At 42.7% G+C, this 15887-nt stretch overlaps 1 protein-coding gene across 1 annotated transcript in view; it reads left to right on the top strand.

Annotated features, from left to right (window-relative positions):
* LOC139696045 (SET and MYND domain-containing protein 4-like) overlaps window positions 1–15887 on the top strand; it is an 89671-nt gene that overhangs the window by 51144 nt on the left and 22640 nt on the right. The window contains exon 2 of the mRNA XM_071594663.1: window positions 12713–12839. Within this exon, the coding sequence (XP_071450764.1) occupies window positions 12713–12839 (127 nt within the window). The remainder of the gene's footprint in view (window positions 1–12712; window positions 12840–15887) is intronic.

Raw genomic sequence — 15887 nt, 5'->3', positions numbered from 1 at the left:
TAGGTCTCCACCCACTTCTTCAAATCCTGCAACGTCTTCATGTCAACATATTTCTATTCTTTGGTGTCTAATTATTGCATGTTCCGTTCTTCTCATCCTGAATCTTCATTTTTAGTATCCTCCCGTTCATAATCTTCAGCTCGACGACCGTCTGCAAAAGGCCATCTTGTTTCCAAATGTCTCTTTAAGAATATATATTCTCCTTCTAAGGTAATTAGACTTATTACTTCTTCTGCTCTTCTTAGTGTCTATTCTTTGGTCGTGAGATTCGTCCACTTGCCCTTGCTCATCCTCCGAGTAGCACATTCCCTATTCTTCCAACCTCCCTCTCGGCTCTCATTATATTCGGAATGCATTATTACCAGTTGTCACTAACGAATGGAATGTTTAATTGAGTCTATTCTCTTTTTTAAGGCTCATAACCAGATACCCTTGATTTATTCTTATAGAAAGCCCAATGCGCCTGGGGTTTTGTGTTAGCAATTGAATATATGACATCAGGTTTGCGGGCAGTAAAATGTACGACAGAAATCCATTTTTCGCCATTCTGCTGAAGGTATCATATTACCTTTCGGTGGTGGTGGGTTCGGGCCCTTTTCTAATAGAGGGAGTTACGGTGGTCACTTTGCCACACTTGAATAAAGATATTGGAATCGATAAGGTAACAATTATTAATAGATTTGCTCAGAGAAACACAATACGTTTATATTTTTTCAGTAAATAAGTCTACGCTAACATTTTAAAAATTAACCAAGCATTGAAAAACATTAGGACTATCTAATATTATGTTTTTTAAACACGAATAGTCCGCGGACACCCCGTTTAACCCCCCTCTCTCATCAACAGAAGACTTAATCCGCTCAAATTACCAATGCTTCCAAATCTCCTCTTTCATACTTACGAGAGCGTATTGAAAAGGAATGTCTCCTATTTTTTTCCATGGAAAATATAATTTATTCCCAACTTTGCATACATCGTTGGAAAGATTGAGCATTTAGCTATTTTTCTACGTATTTTGCACCACCTCGTCAATTGGAGCCACCGTTGATTCCGGTAAACTCGGCCGCCCCGACCGCTGCTCATCGTGGACGTTTTCCCGGCCATCAGAAAACTCCCTGCACCACTCCCGCACATTTTTGATGCCCATCCACTTCTCACCGTACACTTCCACTAAATGGGGATGAATTTATATCGGAGAAGCAGTCGTCACTTGAATTCGTGACGCGGCGGGAGAAAGGTATGACGCCGGTATTAAAAGCTACTTAGAAGGATGCAAAAAGTGATCGATCGTCAAGGCGACTATGTAGAAAAATAGCTAAATGCTCAAAATTTCCAAAGATGCACGAAAATTTGAGAACTAATTTGATTTTCCAAAGAAGAAAAATAGGAAACCCTTTTCCATACGCCCTCGTATTATAAAATTTGATGCCCTGATCTTTGACGGTCTCCCGCCCACCGCCATTGAACGTTGATGCAGTGTGCAGAGTGTCAGGGGGTGTCGGTCGGTAGGGGACATTGAGTGACGGACGCTGCGGCTGTAAATCGCCACGTCGAGACTTCGGCGCGGTCCAGAACGTGGATCTTCTGTGGGTCGGCGCCTCGGGACGGTGCACGCGCCGGACACATGCGGCGCGAGTGCGCATGGGCAGAGGCGTGATGTCATGGACTTAGGAAAACCTCCGCGTCACCCCCACCCACCTCGACTAAATTCGTATGCGAGTTGCCATGCCCCGCATCCTCGATCCGCCAAGCACGAAAAGGCACGTTTATGCACTGGCGGGAACGGAGACACTCGCTGACGACACCCGCGGATAATCATTAGGCGGCTCGACTTCGGTCCTTTTCTTAAGCAGGAATCAATTTGTAATAGTAATTAATGCATATGTATATGTATATATATATATATATATATGCATGTATATATATATATATGTATATATATATATACATATATATATATATATATATATGCATATATATATATATATATATATATATATAAATATGTACTCATATATACAGAAACATATATAAGGAAAAGGGATAGGAACACGTATAAAGGACGAACACAATAGAGGTGGGGAAGGCGGAATCGAACGGATCACAAGAGTAAAAATATCTCCTCAACCGGGACTCGAACACCGGATCTTTCCACTTGCCGGGCGGATGCTCTTAACCACTTGAGCTATCGAGGATACGTAATTTACCCTGAGATCCGTGGGTCTTATATGTCGCCAAGCGCCCCGATTCTATAGCCAAGAGATGGCGTCAGGGGGCTGTTTCACCCACCAAAGGAGAAATAGACAATACACAAGAGGAAAGGACAGTGGTTAGAATTCATACAACATCATACAGGAAAAGAACAGTGCGTTTCGTGGCACGCATAGCCAGAAGAAAGAGATGAGCCACATTGGCCAAATACACATTCAAACACGAAATCCCGCCAAACGGCGAATAAATACTCATATATACAGAAACATATATAAGGAAAAGGGATAGGAACACGTATAAAGGACGAACACAATAGAGGTGGGGAAGGCGGAATCGAACGGATCACAAGAGTAAAAATATCTCCTCAACCGGGACTCGAACACCGGATCTTTCCACTTGCCGGGCGGATGCTCTTAACCACTTGAGCTATCGATTTACATATATATATATATGTATATATATACATATATATATATATATATATATATGTAAATAGATAAATTAAAATGAGAAGTGAGATAGCGCTAGCGAACAAAAACATAGAGAAGTACATGCAATTGAAACTCACATGCATTCCGAATTTTCGGTGGTCAAACCACCTTCCTCTAGGGAAAGAAGGAATACCTTCCCGAACACCTTTGGAACACCTTCCTTCTTTCGCTTGTGGAAGGTGGTTTGGCTACCGTAAATATGGAGAACGTGGGGGTTTCATTTGCATGTACTTCTCTATGTTTTGGCGAGATAAAATACTATCTCGCTTCTCCGTTTAAACTATTGTTCACATTCGTGAGACTTTCCTTCAAAATGGGTGTGTATATATATATATATATATATATATATATATATATATATATATATATATATATATATATATATATATATATATACTACCTTGATCAAAAATTTCCCGGAATTCATTCAGAAAATTAAAAATACAAGTTTATTCATCTAAATCTATATTGTCCCCTTCAAAGTAATCCCCATCGACTGCAACACACTTATGCCAGCGCTTGATCCAATCCTCGAAACATTTTTTATATTCGGTTTTCGGTATGTCCATCAGTGCTTCCTGCGATTTTTCCATTACTTCCTCTCGGCTGCTAAAACGCGTTCCCCGTAATGGTTTTTTAACTCGGTTGAACAGAAAGAAGTCACAGGGAGCCAAATCAGGTGAATTCGGTGGCTGTTGGATGGTATTTGTTGCATTTTTCGTCAAAAAATTACGAATAATGATAGCACTGTGCGACGGTGCGTTATCATGGTGCAAAATCCACGAGTTTTCTGCCCACATTTCTGGTCTCTTTCGGCGAATTGCTTCACGCAAACGTCTCATAACGCCCAAATAATACTCTTTGTTTACTGTCTGGCCTTCTGGCAAAAATTCATGATGCACTACACCGTTGTAATCCATGAAAACCGTCAGCGTTGCCTTCTTTTTTGACTGAAAACGACGTGGTTTTTTTGGTCTCGGCTCATTTGGTGAACGCCATTCACTTGCCTGATGTCTGGATTGCGTGTCGTACTCATAAACCCACGTCTCGTCTCCAGTAATGATCCTTTTGATGAATGTGGGATCGGATTCAGCCTCGCAAATCATGTCTTTTGCGACGTCAACACGGTCTCTTTTTTGCATGAAATTGAGGTCTATTGGCACCAGCTTTGCTGCTACACGACGGAAACCCAAATCATTAACCACAATGTCTTGGGCGGATCCATAGGCAATGTTCAAGTCCTCCGCTATTTCTCTGATGGTTAATTTGCGGTTATTGACCAACATTTCTTTTACTTTATCAATTTTTTCACCGACTTTCGATGTCGATGGTCTGCCACTGCGTTCATCATCTTCGATTGACTCACGACCACTTCTGAACCGCTCGTGCCACTGGTAAACGACCGTTTTTTTTAGAGAATCGTTGCCGAAACACTTTTCCAACATTTCCAACGTCCGTGCGCCACTAAATCCGTTTTTTACGCAAAATTTAATACAAGTTCGTTGTTGCAAATTTAAATCCATTTCTGAAATTGTAAAAAATCGCCAACACACACAGAGATAGATGTACTCTTGGCTACGTAACTTTTGCAAATGTCAAGTTATGACACTAAGATTTAAAGGGAATATCAACAACAGATGTACCAATTTAACAAAAAAAACAGAACTCAAATCGGAACGATGGGAGCGCCACACGGTGGTTATTCCGGGAACTTTTTGATCAAGGTAGTATATATATATATACATATATATGTACACCCATTTTGAATATATATATAGTATGTGTGTGTGTGAAAACTATCAAAATTATTTTAAATTGCAGTGAATTGTTTTAAACAATTCCCATTTTCACAAAGTAACTCCTGACAATGTACCCATGTTTAATAATTGAGTTTAAACACTGAAGGCAACGGAAGGAGAGATTTACATTGTACACAATGGGGTTATAAGCTCATAAAAGGACGACGCAAATTTCGTCCTGTATATCACTTCCTTTCTTAAATGCTGAGGGATATAAAACTCGCTGGTCAAACAAATCAGGCAAAGAAATATCGGCCAAGCCCCTGTGATCAAATAAGAAACTGTTGGAAACACGGAGGCAGCACGTGAAAGCATTCTCGAGGAATGGGAGAGGAACTCTCGCATGAAGCAAGGGGAGTGGGGTGGTCCATCGGCAGTGTGCAAACCAGAACGCGAAAGAAGGATCGGAAACGCTGCAATCCGGTGGTGCTCGATGGACGTGCTGCACATCAATGGAAGGGAGGAGACATGCACGATCGAAGCGGGAAGTGGAGGAGAGCTATTGCGGAGGGCGATTGATTGGACGATGGCAGAAGGTCTTTGGATGGCGAACCGACAGCTAAGGTCTTTTTGCGTCATTAAGGATGGATGGGAAAGGATGAAGGGTGGAGAGAAACCCGAATAGCCTACTCTTAGCTAAAGACGCCAAGGGATCCGCAGCTCAGGTTCCCATTGGACGGACGTCTTACTCACCCAAAGTGCTATCCACAAAGCACCTCAAATAGGAATTGGGATACCACTGGAAAAAAATCTGCCACCTCCGTGATTCGAACCTTGGCCCTCAAGGTAGGAAGCCTGTACATTAGCCACCCCACCATACTGATCCCCTTATTCGTTCGATTTTCAATAACAATTGTTAAACGGCAATGCAACAACTACTTTTATTTCAATTAAAATAATATTATAATCGATTGCAAATACATTTTTTTCGCTGTGAAGATTTCCGCGGAGTGTAGCGAATGAAGATTCAAAAATCTCTTCCAGGCATTTTTTTGCCTGAATCAGATGATGCCGCTTACAGAAAAACTTAAGCCGATGCTTTATATTTAACTGTTTAAGTTTATCTAGCACGTCTGAAAACTCATAAATTCATCAAAATCGACAGTTTCGAGAAAGATTCACATGAGTGGGCCGGCAAAGCACGGAATGTTATAGGTTTACTCGTAACTTCAATGTGGTATTATGCGAGCCTCTCTTTTTTTAGAAGCGTTGAAAATGTAGGTGCGCCAGAGCATCGTGGCCATTCGCTCCCGGGTCAGACAGTCAGACTGGATTTCAGCAAAACGCTTGAGGTTCAATGACTGCGATCGGTTAATGGCCGTTCAAACTTACAACCAAGAGACATAATAAAATTGAGAGACTATTCCTACGAGTGAATAGAGATCATTCTCATCGCATGTAATAAAGATGCAACCGTTCCATCAAATTGATGATAAGCTCAATAGTCCCACGGTGGAGAGACCCTTGGTTCAAAATGATCGTCAAATTCTCCCATTTAAATGCCATCGGCGTTATAGTTTATCAATGGGCGCCACCAATGAGAGCTTTGGTAGGAGACAACGAGGCTCTTCTTTGGACAGGATGCCATCAATCTTACGCAAGTCGGCGGGATCGATGGTGGACCGCCGACAGTTGATTGTCGATGAAGACGGTGGATGAACTGCTGATGCTGGGTGTCACGGCTTAATGGATGAAATCCCTGATATCGTGTTGGATAATTTTTATATCAGTAAAAAATTAATTTACATCTTTATACTTTAGACTTTTAAGGACATGAAATTATTAAGCCCTACGCTTCGTAAAAGTCGATTGATTATCAAAAGGAAAAAATATTGTTTTTTCTTTGTCAAACAGAGTTAATGGTTGAATTTCGTGAATAAGAGATTGGTGCTTTGCTCATAGATCTTCTTTGAATTGCTTAGAGCAACGATGATGCGGGGAGGTAGCTGAAAGCAAGGAACCAAGGGAGAGATGCATGCGCGGATTCCGAACAATTCGCCGTAAAATTGCTTAACCGTAACGTTTAAATAATACCAAAAACATTCGTGGGAAAAAGTCGCGGTTTCCGAGACTTACCTTTTATTTGTTGGGTAAACCTTATCATAAAATCTCAGCCTTCATGAAATGGTGCAGTGGTGTTTTTTTGGAAAGTGAAATGTACTAATTTGCCTATATTTTCGTGAATAAAATCTCAATATGGTTTATCCTACAATCAAAGTTACATACGAGGGCTGTCCAGAAAGTGACCTCCGTTATGCGATAAAAATACCCTGGAATAGATACGGAATATTTATCATTTTCATCTCAAAACTACATATCTCTAATATTTTCATGCATATTCAACAAACAGATTAAAACCTTTTTCATATATTTGAATTATTTCAAGAATTCCTTCAGCATAAAATTCTCCCGCCTGAGTTCGCAGCTAACCGATGACGGTATCTCTTGAGGTTCCTCGTCGATACGAGCGCAAAACGCAGTTTCCTCACTTTTCAGTCACGTTTCCATACAACAGAGCCGTGAAAATCTGCGGAAAACTTTCTTAAGGTTTCAGATATCGTGAAACACCGGTTTTCACGAAGTTTTTCGTCAACTTTTAGGTGCATTTAATTGCTCACAACATACAGGAGACCACACTTGTCATCATCATGGACATTTTAGTTCATTCTTAAATGAATGACAACCCTGACGCACAAATATTATCGCTCATCTCTTTTCATTTATTTCGAACAGAGCACTAGTGACCCGATAAATGTCAAGAACTTTGGAGTTGTTTTTATCGGCAAAAGCCTTATCCCTGAACAGACTTCGAATTTTGCGGAAATTTCAATTGTATCGTCCATTTTGACTCACTCTTCTAAACTCTCACGCTACACGAAGTAGGAGGTTACTTTCTGGACAGACCTCGCATTCTTAACAACTGACAATTATCTGTGGAATATTGCACCGGGTAAGCATGCACCTACCTCCAAAACACTCCCGTTTTGTATTACTATCTCTGATGGGCGTTGACACGACACCGATTCCCTGCAATGCCCCCATGGGGGGCGTATCACTGCGTCATCCGTCGTGGAGAATGTGATGTGAGGCCTATTTGATGCGATTCTCCCTCTTCCACCATGGGGCAGTTTTCTGCGCCCTTAAACATACTCCTCCTCGCGCATTTCCCAGCGCGTGTAAAGTGACAGGAATGCTCGCTTCTGTAGATCAATGTAGTCGGACTAATGCGGAAGCTGATTGTCCACAAGCACCCACTGATTTCCGAGTTGAATTTCGCGAAAATCAACGCAATTAAACACATCTCACGGGCAATTTTTCCCTTGCCAACATGCGAGTTGCTGTTCCCAATGAAATTTTCCACATTTCCGATAGTGCTCATCACTTTTTCCCGAGGCCCTCCCTCACGCACACACACAAACACACACACAATGGCAGCAGCGGTGTTAATGCTTACTTTCACAAGATCACCGGGACTACCGTACTTTGAACTCGGTCATCTCATATCTAATAATTTTAAACCATGAATTTGATGGTTTGAGGCTCTAATTTGTGGTAATTCATGATCACTGAAGAAATAAAAATGTACATTATGATGTCACCTATGCGTTGAAACTTGTACTACAAAGTTTTTTGCGTGAAAAAATACAAAATATTTTTATTCGGTGATTTTAAACCATCTTCTAGCCGTGCTTTGGGGAAGTTGTAAACTCAGGAATTTTCGCCGGAGGCAAGCCTTAAATGCGAATAAATATTCTCTTGAGACTATTTGTGAAATGGGAGGGAGAGCGGGGAAAAGGGGGTGGCGTAAGGGCGCCGACACACTGGGCGTTTTAATATTTCCGGGGTCACTTTCTCTCCTGAAGCCTGAGGTGACCGATTGCATCACGCACCATTTGCGGGATCCTATTAAAGAATAGCTGTCGTTCGCGCCTAGGATGTAGGCGTAATTATAAAGGGAAAAAAACGGACAAACACTCGCACCCATTGTGCCGACCTCCACGCATGCCAGGACATGCCGCACTACGTGGATTGACCGTAATTCACGCATGCAAAAATATGCACGGGTGATCGCCGAGTGACGAATCCAAATGAAGCAGACGTTCCTGGCATTAGAATTAAAAAAGGAAAATGACTTCGTAACACATCTTGAATATATTGTGAGGAAGTTGGCAAAGGTACCGCCAGTTCAATCCAATTCTCCAATTAGGAAGAGAATTAGCGTCTTGGAAAAGGAGGATTTCTCCAACATCAACGCTTGCGGAGCCTTCGAATCATTTAGCGTGTTGCCCCAATAAAATTCGTACCGCGGTCTGGGTAAACATTGAGTCGAGGGAATTCCTCGCCGGGAAATAAAACTCTTAGAAGCATATGTAAACTATTTCCAAACGAGCTGTAGCAGTGCGCGAGCAAATGAATTGACAAACTTATGTTTTGAGAAGCGCCGACCATATGCCAAAGAATGACCGACCGTAATCAGGTCTTACTTTAGAGAAAGATCGCTTACGCAAAAAGAAATTGATTGCCATTATGGGCTGTCAGTTGGAACCTTGAAATTGAGCGAGGGTAGGGTATTGAGCTCTTTGCGGAAGAATAGGATTCAGTATTGGTGTTATCCAAAATTACGGTTCTACTGACTGTTCCACTGATCGAAGACCTATACGATGAGAGGACAAATGATATGACTCATTATGTCCAACCATGTTTATCCTCTGGAAGTAGGAGAGGTTTTTGCGTGGCAGGAGGAAGTTGAGGGCATGTTCTACTTTAATAAGCCATCAGATCAGATCTATTAACCCACTGATATCTACCTGAAGTTTATTGCCATTACAGATGTCAAGCTCTCCGCAATGATCACACTGGACAATTTTCACCAACCAATAGAGGCTCAACTCGGATGTCTCCGCTGGGACTCAGGATACGCCAAGCTTATCCCGCAGAGAATCCTAACACATGTAGGTGACACTAGACTCTGATAAAATATAATCTTATCCTTCTCGAGCCGCGGGTTAGAAGTGTTCCAAGTAAACGAATATCGCAATTTCAACTTGTCCAGTTTCTATCGATGCGTTGGCCAGAAAAAAACCTCTACAACAAAGTATATGTGAAAACATTTCACCTAACCGATGAGTATATCTATTTTCGTATGGAAATAAATGCATTGGGAGATTTTAGTTCAATTGACTATTGATTTATAATCCTAACAATCTTCCATCGAGTAGGTTTTGTCTTTACTGGCTTTCTAGGTGTAAATAAGAAATACTCTCCGCACGATGCTAGCACATCGGCAATCCACTCATCGAGGCAAATGAATGTACGCCTAGTCCCAGAAATGCTCTGGCAAGCTTCCTTTCATCTGAGCCCATGATCCTTCAAACTTTAGTGAGATAGTAATTCCCCCTTCCAACCATGCCGACCACAGAGAGAATCAAGAAAACAGAAGAAGCAGCATTCCCAGCATTTAACACCAAGTGGAAGTATCAAAGGGACTTCGGAAAAGTTTAAAACGATGCAAAGAAAGAGCTGTATAAATTAATAATATCAGTAAGAAAAGATCTAAGCTTAATAATTACACTGATTTGCATTCGGGACAGTTGAACGTTGGAGGATGAACAGGCGCTGTGTGGGTCTTGTAAATGTCCATGGCACAATCAGCTAAACAAAGGTGACGTGTTGGATAATTTTAAACGAATATTTCATTGAGATAAGTGTTCGCAAAAATGTTAGAAAGCAAATCTTGTTTATATAATGTGCTTGATCATAAATGTCCCAATGCTGTTTGTAATTAATGCTCAGAAAAATGTTTGGTGGAAATACATTTCATCTACCTCAAACTTCTCATAAAACGAAGCTGCTTACAAGGTCTCTCCCAAACATAATTAGAAGAAATCTGGGCAAAAAATGTATTGCAGATCAGAATACAAACTACTAGAACTCTTCAAAACAGCACCACCCTTGGCAATCTACACACCGATGCCAGCCTCTCTGCCACGCTTCTGGTGCGCTTCCTGGAAGGGGTCGACGGGAATCTCGAGCAGGCACCTCTTCGCGGCCTCTTCGATATAATCCAGTGGTTCAAAATGGTACTCAATGGGGTAATACTTGGATCGTACTCCAAGACCCATATTCATCAACCACGTATTCCAAAAAATTGTCAATCAGAACTGACCATGTCTCTCGTTTTTTTACACATTTTCATCACACTGTCTTGTTGTTGGATGTCCAGGGCATTATTCCTCATCGTCAACCTCCTCTCCACCCTCCCGGGACATCCCGTGCAAGCAGGAAAACCATCACTTTGGACATTTCTCCATCGCTATAAGCCTCCTTAACCGTGTTCATGATCTTCGAGCTCAATTTTCCATGCTTAATGCACAATTTTATCGCATATCATTGCTCCACCGGAAAGTGGAATCGTGAATTCGTGACGTGACCATCGAATAAGGATCCAGTTTAGCAGCAATCCGTACACTGTAAATGTCCACAGTTAACTGACGTGGGTTCCATTGCTTTCCCAAGATCTCCCATTACCTTTCTCACCACAAATCAACCCACTCCAGCCATCTGCATTGGTGGCAAAAAATCATTCTACTTATTTTTTGGGACGTGGTCTGTATGCTCATATTAAAATCTGATTTAATTTCTTTAGTGAAGGAAAGGATTTGATCTACACCCATTACCACGACTAGCAGAACAATAAAATCATTTCCGACATCGATAATAATCGAGGATGTCGATGTGATCGGAATATTCACGCTCGGGTTTCCCTCATTTCTGAGAAAGAACCGGAAATGACAAGCCATCGAAAAGACTTGACACGTTGGGCGAACCAACGAACGCATTTCAGTCACATTTTCACCAAGAAGGAACTCTCTGCCCAAGATGTGAACCTTTGGAATAGCCGCAATGTTTCTCACATTTCAAATAAGAGAGTGAGACCTCGTTAAGGAGACTCCACCCGATACACGCTCAAATACATATCCGTTAACCATCCACATTTTCCAAATTAGAAACCAACTATTCCTTTGATATATTTCCCTAAGTAGCAAGAAATAATGAGCTCTACGGCCTCTCAGTTAAATAAGAGGGGGGGAGGAAGAAACTCAAATTGACGTAGTAATTAGTCGCAACTCTCTCGCCAGAACAATAGTTGTGTTGGTTTAATGGGAACCACGTCAGGGACCAACACACAGCCACACGCACACTATCCTGACTGAAATCCTTCACGAGGCTGTGAGACCTTGTTACAGCCTCGTGAAGGATTCCATCTCCATCTGAAATTCTTTAACAGGGTCTCGCAGCCTCGTGAAGGATTCCAGTCAGGATAGTGTGCATTTGGCTGTATCCCTGACGCGGATTAATTTCCCGTAAACCACCACAGAGGGTATTCTGGTCGAGAGGTTGTGGTTGGTCCCTGACGTGGTTTCCGTTAAACCAACACAACAATTGGTCCGACAAGAGAGTTGCGACTAATTATTACAGCCATTGGAGTTTCTTCCCCCCCTCTTATTTCCCTAATTGTTTTAAGAACTTGTCCAAAGTAAAATTCTATATGACCGTTTATCATGACAACACACAACGAGCGGGGCAAAAGCTTTCAAGTAATTGCGGGAGATGGCGCAGCAGTAACTTTTAATGGAGTCATCCCCTAATATGTATTTTAATGCAACAATTTCAGAGTGTAACAACATTCACCTTGAACGGGATCCGAACCCGGATCCCTCGAGGTCCGGCCGAGTGCTTTAGCCACTTAATCTGTCGAGGCGTCGTCTTAAACTCTAACATTTTTTCCATAGTCAAGGCGAATGATTTTTACACTCTGAAATTGTTGCATTGGGGGTATGAACTATTAAATTCAACTGCATTAATTATTGGATGCGCTTCAGCATTTTGTATAAAGATTCTTTTTCCGGGAAATCTTCAAATTTTCAGTAATGAAAGATAGATTCTGAAAATAAATGTATTTGACCTTGAAGGTGGTTTTCTGCAGGAACATTGCACGCACTTAGTACTCGATTTATTCTTTACAGAAACGGTCTGCAATGAATTGATTTAGGAAAGATATCTCTGTGAGTATTCCATTCCCAGTCCTTCCCCGCTCTCACCAATGCCACACGGGGGCAATAGAGTGGATGGTGACGGCGGGGCCAAGGGGTTTGGGAGTGACTCTCCAGAAGGTATCGCACGTCAGAATCTCCTCCGTTTCGTTCCCAGGGCATGAAGGACGCGGCGGCGGCCAAGGCCTCCAAGGACCGCGGGAACCAGGCCTTCCTCAAGGGCGACTTCAAGGCCTCCCTCGATCTCTACACCAAGTGCGTCCTGCTCACGCCCTACGGCGACGGTGAGTATCCGACCCTTCGGCTGCGCGCCGCACCCACACCCAGTAACTAACTATCACCACACTCGGTCGGTGGATTGGATTTATTGAAATCCCAATGAGTTTTGATGCCCCATGGATGACGTAAATATTGCCGTTAGGAATTCTTCACTTTCCTCAAATATTTTGTTTTTGTTCTTCACTAATAACTGCTTGTAATTCCACGCGACTCAAACTCTTGATTAAGTAATATCAACTCCTTGAAAGGCATTGTTTTATATACACTTGTACTTCCATGTACCATGAGATGGTAACTATGTAGAAGTTCAGATGCTTAAAATAGATAAGTATGTACATTATAAAACTAAAAAATATGGGTCTAAGACATGTATGAAAATTATGATGAGAATATTTCTGATATTCCCTACAATTGAAACTACTTAGTCACTTCATCTTGGAGAATGTACGAGGTCTATCCAATAAATACGCGAATCGGTGCAATCTGGCGGCCGTGACGAGGACTATGGCCACTAGCGGCGCTAGTTGCCTGAGACCCAATGATATGCCTGTGCTTGGCGGATAGTCGAGCTGTGCGCATGGCGTTGCCAGTTATGTTATAGTTTCTGTTATCCTTGTTGTTACTGTTCGTCGGAAACGGAAATTGACAAAATTACGGAGCAACGAATCAACATAAAGTTTTTTGGTGAAGTGCGGTAAAAGTTATCAATAAATTACTGAAATGTTGAGAGCTGTTTATGGTGATAATGCTCTGATCAAACCAAAAAATCAAGAAAAAGCCGATTGGAAATCAAAGTCATGCTCCTGGTTTTCTTTGATGGCGAAGGTGTTTTTCATCGTGAATTGCTTCATGAAGGACAAACAGTAAAAAGGTTCTACCTGAAAGTTCTCAAGTGTTTGAGAGACCAAATTTGACTCAAGGCGATGGATGGATCCTTCACCATGACAACGCATCGGTATGTCTATGTATATCGGTTTCGATCGACCCTTCTTGGTCATGGACAGAAGTGAACTATCCACAAGGAGACTTTCTCTTATTTGGTCTCGCGATAAGCGACCGAAAGGAATGCAATTCTTGGAAAGCACCACTTGGGACGTGCGTATTGGTGACGGCGGTGCGATGGCTCCCTTGTGTCGGGGTCCGATTGTTCTTGAGGGCCATGACCTTGAACCCACCCCTGAATGCCAAGACGGCCGTGTGGGCTAGCCGTCAAAGAAAACGCCATCTCGTCTGCATGATCCGACCCGAGGTCACTCCGGGGGCGTCCATCACCACCCGCATGCATCTCATGAAGTCTCTGATCCCTTCTCTTACTTCAGATACGCACTCGGAACCTTGCTCAGTGACGGGTGACCTTTTGCCACCAGTTTCGTTCATTTATTTTGCTGACTGGCGCCTTCCCGAAGGACTTTGGGGTGGCGATTACGGCCATCTACTGAGGACTTTCATTGGTCACCGTCGGAATTAGGCTTCCGACCAAACCCTTACATTAAAGGTCTACTGCCGTCGCAGCTGGTACCTCTAGTGCGATGGTCACTTACGGCCAATTAAAAACTCACCCTATTCTTAGCACTTGGGAAATATCTAAAGAATTAATGAACCATTATATTAGAATAAACTCTAATACATATGATAACAGGTTAAATATATAAGCTTTATTTGATCGTATTATTACGTTGCTAACGTTCTCCGGGTTACCTCTCCAAGGCAACGTGAGAGGTCGCCCTTAGCGTTCGGGATGTTGCGCTCATCCCGATTATTTTCGCACGCAGTCTGAAGGTACCCAAGTACCTCACCCTCGCTGTCGGTGGAGAGTCGCAATCAGGAATGCCTCTTATCTTCCACAAAGAGATGCGAGTGGGTGAGGTCACAATGCCCGATCATCTGACACTGGTGACCGCGACTTCTTACAGTGCCACGGCCTGAATCACGCCAAGTTTACTGCTTTGCAATTACTTCTACGATTTCGTCCATCGCATAGGGGCCACGAATGAGAATAGCCGCAGGTTTTTTCCGACCGCCCACCCACCTACCCCTAATGACACGAATAACCTTGTTTGTCAGGTCGCTTCCCCTAATAACCACGTAATACCAGTACTAATATTTCGCAGACTGGCATTGTGGATGTCTTTTAAACCGAGGAAGGTGATACGGAGACCTGCTATGACGGACTTCAATTCTCAAGATGAAAATGGTTCGGCATCGTCAGTTAGTCTTAAGTGGGCCTTTGATTTAAGGTTGACGGTCTCACCCGAGGGGAAGACGGAAGACGCAGGCCTCCGAGAGGACCTATCCTTACCAGCACGCTCGGGGGAGATGTCACCACCGCCGACGGTGCTTTGAAGTCGGCACGCTTTGCTGCAGACGAGAAACCCGTGATCGCCATGTCGCGAGAGTTTGCTGCGGTGGTTTATCTCGGAAGCATTCCTCATCCAGAGTATTCCTTCGCCATCTCAACGATTATTTGATCTCGCGATCTTAATCGACGCAAAGCGGCCAAGTTGGTGGGAGTGGGGTAATTTTCAAAAATCCATGACATCCGCTCCGCTCGTAACCTCATAACAATGGGGCCCGGGGAACAAAACTTAAATTGCGACCTCGGTTTTCTTTTAATGGATGTAGTGATTTTAAGCCGTGGTCAACGCTCCCACATTATTCTGTATTTGCGTCTTCTCCGTAGTGTTTTATTGATTAGAATTCCTTTGAATCCCTGTCGATTGGCTCTTCGGAGAATTCGATTATCCGAGCGAATGATAATGGGGCGTTGGAAGCACCTTCTTTGGCGAGAGAAACTGAAAGGTGATCGCTAACGCATTTGGGCATTACATTGAAGGTCTACTGCCGTCGCAGCTGGTACCTCTAGTGCGATGGTCACTTACGGCCAATTAAAAACTCACTCTTGCGGCATCATCAGGTACCTGATGATGCCGCAAGTCGGTGAAACGCGTTGTACCGTATAATAAAATCTGTGGAAAAGTACGAGTCTTTCTTTCCTTTTTTAGTAATGGACCGTATATAATTGCTTGGTGTCACTAATCACGTCCCATTCTTCT

Source organism: Hetaerina americana, unplaced genomic scaffold (genome assembly GCF_022747635.1).
Source record: "Hetaerina americana unplaced genomic scaffold, ioHetAmer1.1.p SCAF_1, whole genome shotgun sequence".
NCBI classification, from domain to species: Eukaryota; Metazoa; Arthropoda; class Insecta; order Odonata; family Calopterygidae; genus Hetaerina; species Hetaerina americana.
This window is presented reverse-complemented; position numbering and strand designations above follow the sequence as displayed.